Here is a 19,147-nt window from a genome sequence, read left to right on the forward strand (position 1 = left end):
AATGGGTGTGGTCGGTTCCAGGAAAACCCTTTTTACAGAAAAGGGCGACAGGCCATTTGAGCCATCGCTGTAATTTGCCAACCCTTCTCTAGGGTAGAGTGTGATATTGACAAGACCTGCAGAAATTGTTTTGCTGGCTTCCAAGTTTGGAGTAATTTTTCTTAACAACTGGAATGTGTCGCTGATGACATGCACGATGGAGCGTGGTCCAGGGAGGTTCAGCCCACCCCCAGGGCTGACGGGTGTGCCTGGCCTCTGAGGATCCGCCTCATTCCCTCTCCCACACCCCACCCCCCGTTGGCAGCCCGGTGAACCTGGGCTGTCAGACCAGGACTGGGCCCCAGTGCGCTCTGTGGCCCTGAACCAGGGTGAGCCTCTCTGAGCCTCAAGTTTTTCCATCTGTGCCAAGAGGCTAATAGCAGTGAGTTTGCACGTTGCTGTGAGGACAGTAGGTGACATGCAGAGAGCCTGGCACACAGTAGGTGTACCATCAGTGAAAGCTGCTGGGAGGTGACCTTCACTTGTGCCTCTGTTACCTGATGAGACTCTCCCAACATCTCTCTTCAGACAGCGGGTCCAGGTCCCATTTTACAGATGTGGAAAACGGAGCCTGGGAACCAGCCCAAGGCCTGACTGGGATTCACTGGCCTTCCGGGAACCAGCACTAGAATCTCCATATGGGAGCTCGTTGCCTGTACATCTCAAGTAACAGTTCACTTGGCAGAGGGGCCCGTGCTCTCTCCCTTCACTTGTCCTTGGAACAGGATCAGGAGTTCATCTGCTGGCCCTGCCCTGTGGGTCCCCCACATGTGGTTTCCCTGGAACCAAATGGGGACCCCTTTCCAGAGACATCTCTCAGTGAGAGAAGAAGGTCATCCCATGGGTGTCCAGACTGGGAACATCGGGTGTTTACAGGAATGTAAACAACGATTGCTGATGTCCTTGTTCTTGTGGCCAACCCATAAACTTGGGTTTAATTTCTGTAAAAATGAGATTTTTAGAATGCATTAAGCAGTAAGGATTTTTTCCCCGTTAGATTTATTTCTTGATGTCCTTGGGTAGTGGCTTAAACACAGAATGAATTGCTTGACGTTTGGTCACTATAAATACAGTTTATTCCTGTCCAGAAGTCTGAGGCAGAATTGAGCATGTTCTCAGTGGTTCCAGTTGAGTATGAAGTGTTCAGGACTGCCTGATACCCTTGCCTCCGTCTCAGAGACGGCCAGCAGTTGGCTTCCTGTCAGTTAAAGCCTGTTCTCAGACCATATGTCCCGATTTTGATTGAGAAAATACTGTCACGTGAGTCTACTAGAGTGTGGTTTGGAGAGACAGCCCCCACTCCCTCCTTATGTATTCCAGAAGGGCGTGTTAAAAGAATTGTTCCATAGGGGTAGAAGTGTCTTGGAGTATGAGGAACATTTTTCTTTACCATAGGAACTTGTACCACTTTTGTAAGAAGTATATTAAACTAGTGACGTTGGCCCACGAAAAATAGATGCTCTTTTCTGTAGCTCACCAGACCTAGGGTGGTCCATTTACCTGAACCCAATTAAGTTTCTGTGAGCTTCTTGCTGGTGAGATGCTTGCTTGCCCCTTAGCGCATTGGAAACTCCTGATATACAGAAAGAGAAGACAGCAACTGTGTATCCAATTTGCTCTTTTTTCTGCCCATATGTTTCAGCTGCAGGTGACCTAGCCCAGTGTTTCTGGCAGCATGGTCTTAAACTGTTGCTAACACAAAATGAAATCACTTGGAATGAAAAACACTCATACTGAGGGGATGAAAAACGTCATGAAATATGATGGGGGTGATTTCTGGTCGCTCCTGTGAGCAGCTTCACTCACGTTTCCCTTCAGACTGAGGGCCAGCAAAGCCAGCCTTCCAGGCACTGCTGTGCGGTTTCCTGTCTCAGTAGTCAGAAAACGTTAGAAATGAGGGAAACTCCACAGGGGCTGGGGTGTCAGACTCTTTATGGTTTTCTTCCTCACACTTCTGGTGGAACTGAATTGGGTTGTGTCCTCCTGGGGGGCATCTGACCAGGTCACTGGCTGTGAGGTGCAGCATCCCTGGATTCACCACTAAACCAGGGTGGATAGAACCTAAGCGTTCCATCTGTATGGCTTTCCAAGGGCTGCAGGGCACAGGGATGGATTTAATTTGTGTGTGTAACAGATACTGGTTATGGTCCAGTATCTGGCCTTTTGGGATTGGGGGACCCTATATAAAGAAGGAAGGATGTGTCTGGGTAACATAGGAACAAGGATCATACAAATGGCAAGCTTTGGGACCCGAGGAGGTCCTAGAAACAGGCTCCCCTGGGAGGGAAAGGGTATTAATCTTCAGTGTGTGATTCCTCCAGGAGTCCTGGCCCATAAAGGAAGATGCCTGGGCTGTCGCAGCATCAGTGGGAGAAGGAATCAGGTCTGGGGCAACTGTATGGTTGGTGAATGGCCTGATAGCATAGCTTCCTTTCCTCCTTCTGTGTCCAGAAACCACCCACCCCGGCCATTTAACCACGTGATACCCGAAACCCACAAGAACAGTCTGAAGGGCAGTGGCAAAGGGCTGGCACATGGGTTTCAGCTTATTTGCCAGTTTCAAGAATTTGCGGTTATTGTCTGCAGCCTGTGTTGAGGTCTGAGGCCATGTCTTGACCCAGTGGGAAGGAGAGGCCAGTTGGTGCTGGTGGCGCCTCCTGTGGGGAGTCGAGTAAGGGCACGTATCAAGTGCCTTCCTCTTGTTTGCCATCCTGAACTTGAGACCCGCCCCTTGTCAGATGTGGATGGGGCGGCACCGGGGTGAGGCTGCTCTCTGCCCGACCTGGCGCCACGTGCCCCCGACGCCCCCCAAGCGCCCAGCCTGTGTCCACGCTCCATGACCTTGGCCCGTGACCTGATCTCGGCTTTTGGCCCCTACCCTTGCGCCTTCTCACTGCTCTCCCACCTGGTTCCCGGGGACGGCGATCCTGCTTCGGTCCAAGACATGGCAGCTTCCCCTGAGCCTGGCAACAGCGGGTTGGACACCAGGAGTATTGTGAGCCTGGGTGAGGGACAAGACCCCCCGCCCCTGGCTGCAAGGCCAGAAGGACCCCAGGCATGAGTTCTGCAGGCCTGACCCAGGTGACCGTGCCCCAGGGGTCCCCGCAGGGACCAAGATTTGAGGGAGTGGATTGAGAGGTTGGACGTTGGTCCCGTGCTGTCTGAGTCGTGGCCACTTCACATCTTAATTTGTGATTCTGGTGGCTTTTTGGTTCCTCTAAAGTAGCAAGTGGGAGGTTATGTGGGAGAAACAAAGCTTAATCTAAGTCTGATCTTAAAATATCATCAAGAGACAAATCTATTAATTTCAGTTAAAAACAATTCTTGGTTGTAAGAGAAAACCAGGATGTGTACCTTGAATTGCATTAACATGCAGATACTCTGGTAGTAATTCAAGTGGATTCTTAAGTCATCACGTTTCTTTATTGAAAACACCAGGTGGCCAGGATGACCGGTGATAGTGAATTACTGTATCTGGTAGTAACCATTTGCATTTCCTTAGGCTCATTATTTTGTTTATTTTTCATCCCCTTCCTTGTTTTACAAAGGACATTAGGCAGCTTAAAGATCTTTAATTCCTGCACTGGTCATATTTTGTTTCTGCCCAGTATGATAAAGTCAGTTTTAATTCATTTTCTCTTGCACTTCAGAGAGCTGGTTTATCTTGGGTCAGAATTGAATCTCATTCTGGGAAACGATTTGGCCAAATCTTACTTAGATCCTCAATTTTTTCATCATCAGAGGGACCAGGATGAGTTGGATGGTGTCTAAGTTTCTTTCCATTTTAAAACTTTATTCTAATTTTTTTCAAAGAATACATTATTTTACTTAACTGTGACAGGAACAGGTTTTTTAAAAATACTCTTTAGAATTTTGTGTTTTTGAACTTTCTCAGTACATGTAAATACTGAGTCTTGGTGTCTAGGTATAATTTTCTATTTACTTCCTGAGAAGTTTCCCATTTGACAAGTAGAACCTTGAAAACATCTCAGACATCAGAGATTAACACCTACATGGGAGAGGCTCTGCCCTCTGGTCTGGTGGCCCTCTTTCTTCTGAGAGGTCAGCCTGCCTGCTCCTGAGGGCTTTAAACTTGTGTTCTGCTCGAATGTCCCGTCACCGAAGATCCTGGCATCCCACTTGACAGGTGGGTGTGTCCCTGGGGTCTGGTGCTCCGCTCTGACCAGCAGTGGTCATTCTGGGTCCCATGTGAGAGTTAGCACAGATGCTCAAGGCCAGGCAGGGGTAGTGACACCCACGCAGCAGACGCTCGCTTCCAGGACAGCCTCAACCACTTAGTTCATCGTGCATGTATACAACTAACTGGTCCTAACTCGGTGACCTCCAGTCCTATCCATTAAGCTTCCACCTGCGTTTTCTAAGCTGTCATAAGTTCATTGTCTCTGAGGCCACAGTAGGGTAAGCATGCCTGTTCCCGTAATTGAGGAGAGAAATTCTGCTCAAGCACCTTCGGGTCACCCCCCTTCCCAGTTACCATTGGTTCTTTCATCTCCTCTGCTTCCATCTACAAGATAAGTCCTCACCGTTCCTTTCCCACATCTCTCTCTTTCTTCTACACTGTGGTGTTCTGTTCACGGCTCCATCTCTTCTCATAAATTTCCCAAAGAAAAAGCAGTTGCCCTCCGCCCATTACACCCCCATTGCTTCACGTCCAGCTGGACTCTAGTAACCAGGGTGGAGGTTTGCCTTGGCAACCACGACGGGCCAGGAGGTTAATGAATAGGACTGGGAGTGTGATTGGTTTGACATGTCTTTTGCAGTAGAACTAGATTGACAACCCTGCTGCACTGGTTGACGATGCTCCTAATGCTGCATTTCGGGTGTGTTGGAAATGGCTGAGCATTTGTGCAAAGGGAGGAAGAGTCAGCACAGACCTCTCCTCCCTCCCAGGAGGCTTGTGACTGTCCAGCGTCAGTCGTGGAGGCAGGGAATCACACCACTCATCGAGGGGCTTATCGGCACAGGTGGATGTCATCAGTGACCCAGTTTTCAGTTTTCCCGCTGACGCTGTAACTGCAACGTACTGCTTTTGGCACCCAGAAACTAGCTCGTTCAAGGTGGTGTTGGTTGAGAGCTATGGTAGGCCTTAAGCTTTGTGTGAATTATATCCTTTCAAATAGACTTAACCAGTGTCCCCTAGGTTGAAATGTAGACACGTCTTGCAAAAATGATCAGATCTGTGGTTACTCAAAACTGGGAAAACACGGAGTAGAATTCAACATTGTTCACCGTTAGGCTTTTATTTTGGAAGTGGAGCCTGCTGGAAGATGACCTTGGTTCTTATGCGCTGTGCCTAAATGCCTCTGCGGCTGATAAATGGCAGTGATAAACGGGCGCCAGACGTGCTCGACTCCAGGGCCTGGGAGCTGGGGAGGCGTCCGCCATTAGACCCTTTGTCAGCCGGTGCAGGTGCAGAATGATAGATTTCCGTAGATTGTATCCGGCATTTCCCCATTCATTAGTCTTAGCATTTTCTCATACTTTCGATGTTCTTTGTTTCAAAACCATACAACTGACCCATTCATGAGAGGATGGATGCAATTCTCTTTGTCATAAGATTAATGTTAACTTTTTAAAATTAAAAACCATTCCACAGAGAGAAGCTGCTCACCCAACAGACGTCACCATCTCCAAAACAGCCTTGTATTCCCGCATCGGGACGGCCGAGGTAGAGAAACCCACAGGCCTTCTGTTCCAGCAGCCTGACCTGGACTCCGCCCTCCAGATTGCCAGGGCAGAGGTAATGTGGCATGTGTGTGGCTCAGAGAAGGCAAGGCCAGCTCTGGGCGCCCTGGGAAAAGCTCCGGGTTCTGCCATTTGTAAATAAATGTATGTACCCATGTCCCACAAAGCCAGCGTCTCTGGACACAGACTTTCTCCTCTGACCACTGCAGGCAGAGACAGGCGGCAAACCATGGGTTTTGATCTTGGACACTATTGTTTAACGAGCCTTTAGGGCCTCGTTCGAGTTATAACCAAAAAGCACATGCCTTTTAGTTGTTCTCTGTGGGCATTGTGGAAGTCTCATGTTTGGCTTATTTCTATCTCTTGCTCGGGGAAATTCTCTAAATACAGTTATTTGGTGTAGCAGGTTTTAATTCCATATTTGTTTAGTGTTTCCTTGTCTTGGTGTGTGAATTGCTCAGATCTGAATTGACTCATCTGGGACTAACCTTCTCCCCGATACTAGATCATAACCAAGGAGAGAGAGGTCTCGGACTGGAAAGATAAATATGAAGAAAGCAGGCGGGAAGTGATGGAAATGAGGTCAGTTGTGATGCTCGGGCTTCCTGGTACCTGGGGGATGCTTACCTGTGGTTTGATAACAGCTGGAGCTGGTGTGGCCCATGAACAGTGTCCTCTATAGAAGTTATCCATTATTCCACAAGGTTTGTATTTTCACAGAAGTATTCTTAGTGTATTACTATTATTAAAATACCATGAGCATGGTCAAATAATGCAATCAAATAAATATCTGTACAAGGAAAAACACATCTCCTTCCCACTCAGCCTCTGGGTCCACACCCTTCAGGTAACTACTATGCACCATTTCTGGTGTATCCTTCCCAGAATTTTCCATTTCTGATCCCATGTGTGTTCGGGTATCTATGTAGCCTCCATTCTTCTTCAAAAGTGGAGTGTAGAAATGTACATTACCCTATACTCTTTTTTAACTTAGCCTAACTTGGACAGATTTTTATACATCTTGACATTATTGTTCAACAGGTGCTTAACAGTCCTTTTAAGGGTCTAACATAATTAATTTCACCAGTTTCCATCGATAAACATTGAGGGTGTCTCCCAAATGTCGCCTGAGTGATTTATTTTCATTTGCTGCCTATTGTCATAGAAGTATGACACCTACCACACGGTAAGTACCTGCCGTATGCCAGGCACTGTGCTTTTGGCTGGAGACACACAGCCTGTCTCTCCCCACAGCTGTCGAGGGGATGGTCAGCCCCGCTTGAAGGCTCAGAGAGGCCAGGCGACTTGACGGAGGCCCTGGAGCTTCTAGTTCACAAGAACATGGATTTGACTCCACCTTTCTGACTCTGAAACCCAAGCTCTTCCCACTGTACCCAGCCGCCTGCCTCTTGCTTTCACTCCTCATGTGCCTTTTCCCCTTTATTTCCTTTCTCGATTCATCATCTTCATAGAAACTAAGAAGCCATCTCTGGGGCTAGAATTTACCCTTGGGATGTGACTTTTAAAACTATATTGTAAGTGGCATTTTTAAAGCAATTTTGGCCCAAACCTCTGCTCTGACTGTCCCGGGTTAGCACGTCTTGTCCAGGCTCTGGATGTTGCCGGGTCTAAGAACTGCTCGTGGCGGAGTGGAGGGGGCATAGTTCATTTTCCACACACCTGCCTTTCTTCAGCACGAGCTGAGGCAATTGCAAGAGAAGATATGGATTCGAGCACAATCATTTTAACAAGACAGAAGGTCTGGCACTGTGCCAAGGATACATACAAGGCTTCATTTTAAAGTCTCAAAGTGTGGGAATAAGAGAATGAATGCATTTTTAAACATCGGTCGAAGAACTTGTACATTTTTAGTACACTTGATTGCAGTAGTGCTGTTAGCTAATTATCAAAATCATATACCTGGCTACCGTTTTAAGTAATAAGCAAATGTTCAGGTGATCATATCCCATTTTCTAGCTCAAATAGTGTCTTCCTGAAAATTCTTCTGTTAGTTCCATCTTTCTGCTGACAGTTTTTGTGATCACTTCTGGAGCTTAATCTTAGTGCTATTTCACATTCAAACGGAGGCCCTGTAGTTGCATTATTTTAAAATCTCTTTTATCTTTTTTTTTTTTTTTTTTTTTTTTGGCTAAGGGGGAGTCGGGGAGGGAACCGGGTGGCTTTGGTTTTTTGCCTGCACTCAAGGTGAAGGCAGGACATACGGGGAGGCTGGAAGTTCTTGTCTCTGATTCCTTTTGCTTTTCTGGGAGAAATTGTACCTCTGGGGGCTCCAGGGAGTGCTGTTTGCTAACTGGTACGGTGGGATTTCAAGTGTCCCCAGCTGGCACAGAGGCACTAGTTTTTGGTGCCCTAAACGTCAGCCTCTGGAGCCAGACCAGGTGGAAGTCAGGCTCTGCTTTGTAGCTGCTTCTGAGTCTGTTTCTTTTTTTTTTTTTTTTTTTGCGGTACGCGGGCCTCTCACTGTTGTGGCCTCTCCCGTTGCGGAGCACAGGCTCCGGACACGCAGGCTTAGCGGCCATGGCTCACGGGCCCAGCCGCTCCGCGGCATGTGGGATCCTTCCAGACCGGGGCACGAACCCGTGTCCCCTGCATCCGCAGGCGGACTCTCAACCACTGCGCCACCAGGGAAGCCCCTGAGTCTGTTTCTTTTTCTTTCTTTCTTTCTTTTTTAATGGCGTCACAGTCGTTTTACAATGTTGTGTTAGTTTCTACTGTCCAGCGGAGTCAGGTAGAGTTCCCTGTGCTATACAGCAGGTTCTCTGAATCTGTTTCTTAACTCTGTGTCTACCTTTCCTCATCTGTAAAATGGGGGTAAGTCACAATGCCTGGAGGCAGTGGAACCGAAGGGTTGTAACAAAGACTCCAGAGTTGATACCTGGGTTTGAATCCTAGCTCTGCCACTTTGTAGCCCTGGGATCCTGGAAAGGTTCCTGAATGACCCTGTGTAGCAATTCTAGGGAGACCACTTCTTTGGCCCCCGGTCTCCTAGCACTTCTGAAAGGACACGTCCCTTACTTGCTACGGTCCCGCCTCCGCCCTCAGTGGTGGTGGGTCTAGATGGGGCAGCCTCAGAGATCCATCACTGTTTTGTGATTCAGGGGTGCCAGGAGGGGTTGTTTAAGCACAGAAGACACGAAGTGTCTCTGTGTAGGATTCAGAGAGAGAATGCAAGTGGACTCATGCTGTGGCTGCCTTTCCTGTGGTGGGTCTGCCTTTGGGTGAGGCAGTGACCTTGGGGCCAAGGTCAAGAAGCCAGGGACAGACACCCAGCAGCTGCAAGGCCTTTAGCCTTTGCAAGAGTGTGTTTTGCTGTCACCGTCGCTTTTAACTTCATTTAATTCCCATCCCCCAGTCCTGAAAGTCAAGGTCTAAGGTAATCCTCACTGTACCAGGGAGTAAGCTGAACCCTCAGCGTCCATTACTGACTTGGCCAAATCACACAGCTCGGAGAGGCAGGCTCAGCTGCAATCAGGTCCTAGATCTGTTGGAGGTTAGTAGCTCTTGGTTCTCTTGTGGATTGGATCATGTAGGTGAAACCCTCAAGTCTTTTCTGAGAGTTTCCTTTCATCTTATAAGCAAGGGATCTTAGTGCTTTTGTGCAGCTTCGCTTTATTGAGCCTACCCAAGAAGTGCTACTGTTTCCTCCCCTGCCACTCCCCACTCAACAACACAGGTGACTAAGAAGTGGTCCCTGGGCCTTGAGGAGCTTCCACTCAAGTACTATGATGTATGTTTTGGAAGAAGATTCAGATAAAATGTTACGGGGTTCTAAGGAGAAATCAGGGAAGTCTTCCTGGAGGAGGTAGCATTTGAATTGGCCCTTCAGAAATAGACTATGACAGGTGGAAAGAGAGAGGGGAAGTGAACAACATGGGCAAGGCCATAAAGGTGAGAAAGCTCCGGGCAGACAAGAAATCATTGTTCTCACTGAATCGCTGTGTTCATGAGATGGCGTGGAAGGAGGTAAGATTGATGAGGAAGATCAGGCCCAGGTGACAGAAGGCTTCGACTGTCAGGCTGAAGGTTTGACCTTATTTTTTTTCTCAGTGGGCAGAGGGGAGACACAGAAGGTTTTGTATAAGGGAGTGATATGATCAGAGTCTTGCACTAGGCAAATGAACCTATTTGGGTGTGCAAGAAGAGGGCTGAGGTTGGAGGGGTCCCTAGTAGTCTGAGCCACCTGTGACCCATAAGACTTGTCCTCTTAGACAGTGGTCAGGCTGTTGATATCCAGCACATGGGCTCCCGCGTGAAATTAAAAACCATTCTGTGGTCACAGTTCCAACCTATTTTTACTTCTCTTACAGGAAAATAGTGGCTGAGTATGAGAAGACCATCGCCCAGATGATAGGTGGGTGTCCTCACTGGTGGGGGGCTCAGGCCCGCCCTGAGATTTCTGAACTCTGGGGAGGGCTTTGAAGGTAGAGACTCGGAGTGTGTTCCTCTCAGGCTCCTCTTAGAGCATGAAGCCCTTTAGGGAGGGACCAGGGCATCCCAGAACGTGGCTCTGCCCCAGATCAGTGAGTCTGGGGACCTCCTGGAAACACCTGCCAGCATGTGTGTCCCTTAGCATGAATTATTCATGCCTGTGGGAAGCCGTGAATGTCACTTCAATGGCCACCACTTGACCCAGCCAGGATGGCCCACCTCATGGGGAAAGAGATTTGGGTTGGTTACTAGGATATTTGGGTGATTTTTTTGCTCATGGGAGAGAATCAGATCTCTATAATCAAATCTCTAAACCCTAATTTAGTTTAGACACAAGTGAAAAAATACCCAACTCGGCCTTTACATAGAGGTCTAGAACAAGGACAGTAGAACACGTGGCAGTCCAGCTGCCTGTCCCTATTAACTGTTCACAACACTATTTCTCACTGAGGTTGGACACTGCCTTAGAATCCATCTTAACACAGCATCCCTGGCAGCCAGTACTGACAGATTACTTTGGCCTACAATAAAAGAAGGCCTCATGTTACAAGTTATACATGCCTGGCTCTTTTTTTTTTTTTTTTTTTTAAGAAAAAGTAAGAAAAGTCCTTGCAGAAGTTCCAAGCCCAAGTCTTTTCACTGATGATCATCATTCAAAAATGCTGTTATAACTCTGGGTGCGAGGCATGGGATTTTTGTTTATTTATTTATTTGCTTAGGTCCATGATAGCAGTTTTTTCAAAAACCTTTTACTCCAAAGGACATAAGCTCACTGCAAACCACAGCTTGATGCTGTTTTAGCAGGTGACCCCTCGTCATCTCAAACGTTTGGATATGTCACACCACACCTCTAGCTTTTGCCCCAAGATAAATATGACCGCAGCCTTGGGAACAGTGAAGAAGCTTCCAATTGAGTGCTTTCCCTTCAAAAAAGCTTTAATTTTGGTTTATTATAATAAAGACCATTTCTCCCAGAGCTCAAGGGGAAGCCCATTGGAGTTTTTTTAAGGATCAGCCTCATGGTGTATGCTTTCTATCAAATGAAACCTCTTTGTTAAATTGGTATAACATATGGATACATATGGATGAGATAAAAAAAAAAACCAAAAAACCCTTGGAACTGATACTGCTGCTGAAAATGGTCAGAAGGAAGGATTTATATCTTCCCATACACATTGTTTGGCAACCTTTCCGCATCCTGGAGTCTAGGGACGTGAAAATGTCACTCAAACCTACATGGCTCGTCTGGAAACATCCTTCTGCATCTCAGAGTCATACATTTTTATTTTTTACTTTTGATGATGACATCTAGGCCAGTGTTGAAGAGGACATGAGCCTTTGTCCTGCCAGCAGGCTGCCCAGAGCAACCAAATATTCTGGCTCAGCTGGCAGTTTGATAGAAGCAGACATTCCCTCTTGAAAACTGACAAGAGTCAGAGTCTCTAGTTGACATAGTGGCCTGTCCTTGTGGTGACAGAAAGAGTATTGGACTTTGATGCTTTCCACGCTGCAGGGGACAGTAGTTAGAACAGTGTTTTCAATTCAGACACAGTCTGAGGAGCGTGTGGAACCCTGACTCCAGGGATTAAGACCACACATGCCACCCCCCTATCCCCACCCCCTCCAGGAGACCTGGTGTGTTTGGCCTCAGAGCCCCTCTCTTCAAGAGCTGTGAAATTGCCCCTCTGAGCATTTTCCTGTTTTGGGGGTGTTGAAGCACTCTCCGGGTGGCTCTGCGAGACCCCCTCCCCAGCGTCCCTGGCGGGAAGCAGTGCTGTCACTTGGGGTGGCGCCTCATGGTGTGTCTGTTCCTCATTGCCCCCTCCCCATCCTCACTTCCTGTCCCGTTCATCACCCACCTTCCCAGAGCTGTTCTCATCCGAGAGGTGGCATGTCTGTGGGTGTCATCCATCAGTCACTTGCAGGTCGCAGATGAGGGCCACTGTCGATTTCAGGGTCCTCGTGTCCTTGCCGAGGACGGTGTGGGCCTGCGGCATGGCCGGGACTCACTGTAGCTCTGGGAGGGACCTGCCTTCTTTTGAGGCAGGAAACACACCCATGTGTCTCATCTGGATCCCGTATTTTTCGTCTCGTTTCTGCTCACCCACCCACCATCCTCGTGGAAAGGGTAACTCGGGCCCAGAGTGAATGTACTAGCATTTTGAAGTTAAAACCAGCTTGTACCCAACTTCCACTAGCCTGGACTCCAGCCTGGCTCCCTGACCTCTGTTTAACCTTCACAAATGCTCCATGTCAATGTGACATCTGTCCTGCCATCACTGTCCATTCGCATCATATGTTACTAAAGAGAATATGTTTCATTAAGTTCAAATACCGACTATTCAGAATTCAGAACAAAAAGGGATTGCTGTGCTTTCTGCATTGCAGGTTGTTGCGATTGATTTTTTTTTTCCTGCTTTCCTAACAACTGCCCTGATTATCTGTTTTGCTTCCATTTTCCGTTGCTTCTTGCCCTTTGCTTGCAAAACAAACAGGCAAGCCTGGTAAGTAAATGCTTTTTCACCTAATTTGACACCCGCCCATTGCAACCCTTATTTGTTTGTTTGTTTTTCTATTTTTGTTACTTTTGCTTTTGTGTTTTGGCTGCATTCCCCACATGGTTTAATAGTGTTTCGCCTGAAAAAGCCAGAAAATCTCCAGGGCCATTGTTTTATTGTTGTGTCTAGAGCATCTTGGGTTTTGAGCTGATTTCCTGCTTTGAAGCACCTAGCAGCATTTGCAAGTTACAAAAAAAAAAAAAAAAAAAAAAGATGTGTGAAGCGTTCTCTCGTCCTCCGTCTCCCCCCGGGAACAGAGAAATTCTATTTTTACAAGGGTTATGGGGGGGAGGAAAGGAAGCCTGAGGCGGCCTAATCTCAGATCCAGGAAATCAGATGGACTCTGTTTGATAAATGGCTCCTTTACCAAGCCAAGTGAAATGTATACATGGCGTAAAACCAGCCCAGAATGTGCATTGTACAGCTTGCTGAGAACTAAGGAAGCAGCTAAAATTCAAAGAATAAAAACAAGCATTTGGTTACTGGTGGAACTTTGTAACACCCTTTCTTTTAGGAGTCTAGATGTAGCAAACAGATTGCTGGCGGTTCTGTTCTTGCCATATGTTAAAAAGCTCCCCCTTCGTGGGTCACTGCGACCTGACATCATACCAGTTCGGGGGAGGCAATGATGCTGCTGATAACGGGTCACTGATATTGGGTTCTTACTATGTGTTGAGGGCATTATATTTAATCTTCTCCCAAAAGCCACAAGATAAATACTATGATCCCCTGTTTCAGGTGTGGAGGGCAGAGCTGAAAAACGCTGCCCAAGGTCACACAGCTGGGAAGTATCAGAGCCAGGTCTGGAATGTGGGCTCTCGGACTCTGGCTCCTGGGTCTTCACCTCTGCCCTGGTAGCGGGATCTCTGAGAGGCAGGGTAGGAGGACCTCAGGCATCTTCCGGGCCTGTGGTTCTCCAAACGTGGTCCCTGGACCAGCTGCCTCAGCATCGCTGGGGACCTTGTCACAGATGCAGATCCTCGGCCCCACCCCAGACTGACTGAATCAGACCCCGCTGGGTGGGCACAGCCATCTGTGTGTGAACAAGCTCCCCCGCTGATCAGGATACACGCTCACGTGTGAGAAGCCCCTCATTTTGGAAATGAGGCCCTGGGGCCTCGAGGGAGGACTTATGAGCAAGTTTATGGCCAGGGCTGGAGCCGAAACCAGAATGTGGCCCCCTGTGCCGTGCTCTTCCCTCCTCCCCACACCCGAGAACATGCCTGACGTCAGGATACAGAAAGATGCCCGTCTATCGGGAATCTAAGGGAAAAGAACCCAAAGCAACATCCCACTTTTTGTTTGTTTGTTTGTTTGTTTTTGCGGTACACGGGCCTCTCACCGCTGTGGCCTCTCCCGTTGCGAAGCACAGGCTCCGGACGCACAGGCTCAGCGGCCATGGCTCACGGGCCCAGCCGCTCCGCGGCATGTGGGATCCTCCCGGACCGGGGCACGAACCCGTGTCCCCTGCATCGGCAGGCGGACCCTCAACCACTGCACCACCAGGGAAGCCCCATCTCCCCACTTCTAAGGGAGCTGCATCCTTCCAGGTCAATCCCTAAGAGGCTCACGTGGAGATGCAGTGAATGGATGAGCACAGCCTTGGGTTTGGATCTGGATCTGCCGCATCCTCGGTGAACAAGTGACTCAGCTTCTCCTGTCGGACGGATACTAGAAATCTGCCACAAGGCTGTGCTCCTTCATTCACTGCCCGGCTGCACAGCGCGTATTGAGGTGTCCTGTGAGTCAGGCACTGTCCTAGTTCTGGGACAGAGCAGCGGACAAAACAGACTCAGGACCCTGCTCCCAGGGAGTGTGCCTTCTACACACACACACGTGCACACACGTGTGCACACACACGTCTGATTTCACAATACGGAGTGGCCACCGCTGGGCCGCTCCGAGGAGGCGTTTCCCACACGGGCTCAGGGACGGCGCCTCTGAGCGAGGCGGGAAGCTCCGGGCTGGCGCCACCCGCAGAGGCGCAGCAGTGCTGAGAGCAGAGCGTGTGGGGCAGGGGTTCGGATTTTATTCCAGGGCAGAGGGAAGCCCCTGGGGTGGGGTGACCCGGTTTGGACTTCTGGAAGCTCAGCCTGGCTGCCGGGTGCTGGCTTAGGAGCACTGAGTCAAGATAACAGTCGGTCCGGCGCCCGACACGTGCAAGAGCCCGGTACACACTGGCCGCTGCTCTTACCATGGCTGTGTCGTCATTTACAGCTGCTGTCCATCCTGCGGCCCAGGCACCCCTCCCAGCTGACCTGGGGCCAAGGAAGGACAGGAGCTCGGAGTGGGGCTTCCCCTCACCCCCGCCACACTCTGCTGTCAGCAAGGTTCCAGACGGTTCAGAGCAAATGGTTCCTTGCCCACCCAGACCAATGATGGGTTGGCACACAGAGCATAGACAGCGCTGTGCGGGCGAAGGGCTTTTCTATAGAGTGGCCAGAGGAAGGCTTTCCCATCGGTATGAGGGGTTTTCAAGGGGTTCCAGGCATATTCGCTCGCAGTGGCCCACAAAGCAGTCCCTTTCACCAGGACCAGCCACTCTGAACTGGGCCAGAATTTAATTCTTTTGTGCATAACTGAGAAACTCACTTTGACAGAAATAGCTCCCTTTTCCTGGGAGTTAAGACACTTGCTCTATCAAAGGAAATGTCCATTTCTGTGTGGAGCAGAATTTCAGGGCCATGGCTATGTGGGCTTTGGGTTCATGGGATGTTTTAAGGACGAAGAAACCTTTTTTCTTTTCCAGTGACCATCTCTTTAGCTTAATGACACTAAAGAAGGGAGATTCTCTCCCTCACAGCTCAATCTACGGCACCTTTTAATCTGGACCAACACAAAATTCAGTAGCGACGTTTTCTTTTTTACCTTATGGATCGGTCTGTGTGCTGTGGACAATCAAATAGAATCACCAGGGTCTCCAAGGTAGATGTTTAGGAGGTTGCATTGATCAGGTTAGAGAATGCTGGTTCATTTCCATCTCATCTAATGTTGCCCAGGCCCAGGTCTGGAATGCTGGGGCCATGGATTTTGTTCCTTTGGAGCTGGATGGGCTCGGGGGAGTGCGTCTGTCTCAACCAAAAGCCAAGGTCTGAGATTGCTTGCTAGTCAGGCTGAGTTGCATCTGAGGCCTCAGCCAGCCCCTGAGACCAGGTCCGGAGCCCATGGGCCCCATCATTTTGTTCCCGTGTCTCCTGCCAGAGGATGAACAGAGGGAGAAGTCGGTCTCCCACCAGACGGTCCAGCAGCTGGTCCTGGAGAAGGAGCAAGCCCTGGCCGACCTGAACTCGGTGGAGAAATCTCTGGCCGATCTCTTCAGGAGATACGAGAAGATGAAGGAGGTCCTGGAGGGCTTCCGCAAGGTGTGTTGATGTTCGCGGGCAGAGCGGGAGGGACGCGTGTGGCGGAGCACGTGGGGCAGGCTGGTAGGCTTGTGGGCCGCTCGGGAAGGCCGTCCCTGCAGGCCGGGGCGCTGGGACTTGGCTGTCCTGGGTTACACCCGCATCCCAGGGCGCTGGGGGTTCCCAACCCTCCTCGACATTTCTTCTGTGGGCTCGACCCCTGTCTTCTGTCGAGTCAGAATGAAGAGGTGCTGAAGAAATGTGCGCAGGAGTACCTGTCCCGAGTAAAGAAGGAAGAGCAGAGGTACCAGGCGCTGAAGGTCCACGCGGAGGAGAAGCTGGACAGGTAATGCCCCCGCCCCGGGTCTGCTCCCAAGGGCCCCTCAGCAGCCCCGGCCGAGGCAGGCTGAGAGCTCCTGGCACCCCTGCCATCGGCTTGGGCAGGGTGGTTAATGCAGCTGTGTTTTTCAATACAGTTCAAGATGAGAGCGCATTTGATAAATAAGGGATGCGTGTTGTAATTTCCAGGGTACCCGCTGGAAGCACCTCGGCGTCACGGGCATGGGGGTTCTCATGGGCTCCTGTGCTCCAGCCCCCACTAGAAAGAGCTGGAGCCAGGTGGTTGGGTTCCCCCTGCCCAGATTTGGGAGGAGGAAAGTGGGAGGCGTCTTCGAGGAAGGGTGATCATTTCTGAACCCCATCCCCACGCCATTCCTGCAGGGCCAACGCTGAGATCGCCCAGGTCCGGGGCAAGGCCCAGCAGGAACAGGCTGCGTACCAGGCAAGCCTGCGGAAGGAGCAGCTTCGAGTGGACGCTCTGGAAAGAACGCTGGAGCAGAAGGTAACAGGCCCAGGCGGGCCGGGCTGGCCAGACACTGAGACACACACAGGCTAGGCTTCCCTGCGCCCGTGGCAGCTCCGGGACAGCCCGCATGTCAGGCACTCCCGGCACAAGTTCGTGCTTCATGGGCACGGCCTCGCTCTCCCTCTGGAAGATCCAGGTTAACGCAGCCCCGAGGCTGGCCTCTTTTCTGCCTTTCTGGGAATTGCCATTTTTCATTCCTTTTCAGCGTTCCTTCGTCACATATTTGCTCAGCCCTTGCAGTGTGCCAGGCATAATACTTTAATCCCTGCATCCAGCGAGCTTACTAGTAAGTGGATGGTACCCACCAGGCAACCCTCTGGGCAGAGACAAGCGGCTGCTGCAGAGCATGGGCAGCGTCGGGGTCAGAAGGACCCCCAGGTGTCCCCTCATTTTCGCGGATGGTGGGATCCTCCTGAGGTCCCTCGGCTTGTCCCCAGATTTCCCGATTTCCAGTCAAGTGCTTGGACCACCTTAAACACCATCTCCCTGGGTGTCCAGATGAGAAGCCCCTTCCACCCAGGGGTGCTGTGAATCTGATTCTGAGTGAGTGTGCACCAGGCAGGCTTCCTCCCTGGGTGTGTTTGCAGACATGCACCCCCATTCTGGTTGGTTTACTGAGCCTTAGGATTCCCCAGGATGGGGTCATCAGAGGGCCCAGTGGCCAGAGGTAGCAGCACTTGGCATGCATTGGGGTCTTGGTGGGCGTGGGTGAGGACACTTTATAGGCAGGAGCCCAGGGTGTCTCGCAAATGGCCTCTGCTCCCCTAGAAGCACCCATCCGGGTTCCAGCATGGCTGGCTGGGGTCCCCAGGGGTTCTGGGCCACCTCTGCAGTGCTCACCTCTGCAGTGGGCAGGTACCACCTCTCACGTCACCTGCATGGTGTCAGGGAAAGAGCCCGGGACTCAGGAGATTCAGGTCCCTGCCCCTCCCTGCCATCCATCCCGACCCTTGGCAGGCCTGGCACTTCACCTCGGTTTCTAGGTTTGTAATGTTGGAGGACTAAACCAGTAGATCTTGAAGGTTTGAGATCGTTCCCTCTTGTTTCCATCAGGGTATGATGGTGTTTAAATTGCATCCTGATGTTAGCTAAATCAATAGAGCTAAAACCAGGGTCAGGAGAGATGCTTTTCAAGGCACCCGGCCTGTTCAGATGGTTACGGTCGCAAAGTGAAGGTGACTGATGCTAGGTTTTCTGGGAGGCTAAAAGACAAGGAGAAAGCAAGTTGGATTTGCATTGTTTTGGATAACAGAAAAAATACAAATGTATCTGCAGACGTAGTTTTGTCCTAAACCAAGACCCAGGAAGACGGGGTTAAGCACATGAGTTCTTCGCTAAATGGCTCTAAGTGATACGGAGACGGTGGTCTCTGTTTTCAGGAGATCCAGAAGCATGATTTCCCCCCAGGGCAGCTCTCAGGTGACGGCGTGGGGCAGTTCACCCAGTCGGGACTTGATAAAACGAGCTGGGACTTTTGCCCAGTGCGCTGAGCTCCGTGATGGGGCAGTTTCCTGGGCGGTGGGCTGATGGTGCCAGGATAGAGCTTGGAGAACCTCCAAGAACTGATAGCTAGTGGGTCTGCTAACGCCTCTCAGCGTGCCTAATACATAAAAGAGCCAAGCTGTATAGGAGCCAGGCCGAGCTGAATTTGCATTCCAGGTTTGCTACGTCTGACCAACTGTGTGACCTTACGCACAATGCTTAACCTCTCTGAGCCTCAGTTTCCTCACTGAAAAGTGGGGGGATAATAATGGCTACCTTTAAGGGACTGTGAAGAACACAGAGTGCGACCGCAGGGCCTAGGCTGGGTTTGCTTGGTGACCGGCACATGGTAAGCGCTCCAATAAGATGAAACATCACTGTTAGCAGCCCCAGCAGTGGCGGTAGTGGCGATAATAGTAATTTCAGGATTAGTGGCTGGTCCTGCAGCCCGTGCAGAGCCCCATCTTCCAACCGGCATTTCAGTGCCTCAGGGAGCCAAAAACTCTAGACCGGCCAAGGCCAAGGGGATGTTCCAGGTGGGGCTCTCTCCCGGCGGGGCTGGTGGTCGGGCTGCAGCTAGGACTGAACCTCTCCCCTGCTAAGGAGGGCTGATTCCTCCCAGGCACCGGCTCAGTGATGAGTGGCTCCTGGAGCCCAGCCTGGACACAGGGCACGTGGCTCCGGGCTGGAAGGTGTCTTAGGCTCCA

General features: G+C 50.3%; 1 protein-coding gene across 1 annotated transcript in view; it reads left to right on the forward strand.

Moving 5' to 3' along the window:
• The window catches only part of TACC2 (transforming acidic coiled-coil containing protein 2), a 181,165-nt gene that overhangs the window by 160,575 nt on the left and 1,443 nt on the right, over positions 1–19,147 (forward strand). The window contains exons 16-21 of the mRNA XM_082644573.1: positions 5,657–5,800; positions 6,251–6,327; positions 10,074–10,117; positions 15,954–16,114; positions 16,333–16,439; positions 16,814–16,934. Coding sequence (XP_082500699.1) covers positions 5,657–5,800; positions 6,251–6,327; positions 10,074–10,117; positions 15,954–16,114; positions 16,333–16,439; positions 16,814–16,934 — 654 coding nt within the window. The remainder of the gene's footprint in view (positions 1–5,656; positions 5,801–6,250; positions 6,328–10,073; positions 10,118–15,953; positions 16,115–16,332; positions 16,440–16,813; positions 16,935–19,147) is intronic.

The sequence above is a fragment of the Mesoplodon mirus genome (genome assembly GCF_964341445.2).
Source record: "Mesoplodon mirus genome assembly, chromosome: 2".
NCBI classification, from domain to species: Eukaryota; Metazoa; Chordata; class Mammalia; order Artiodactyla; family Ziphiidae; genus Mesoplodon; species Mesoplodon mirus.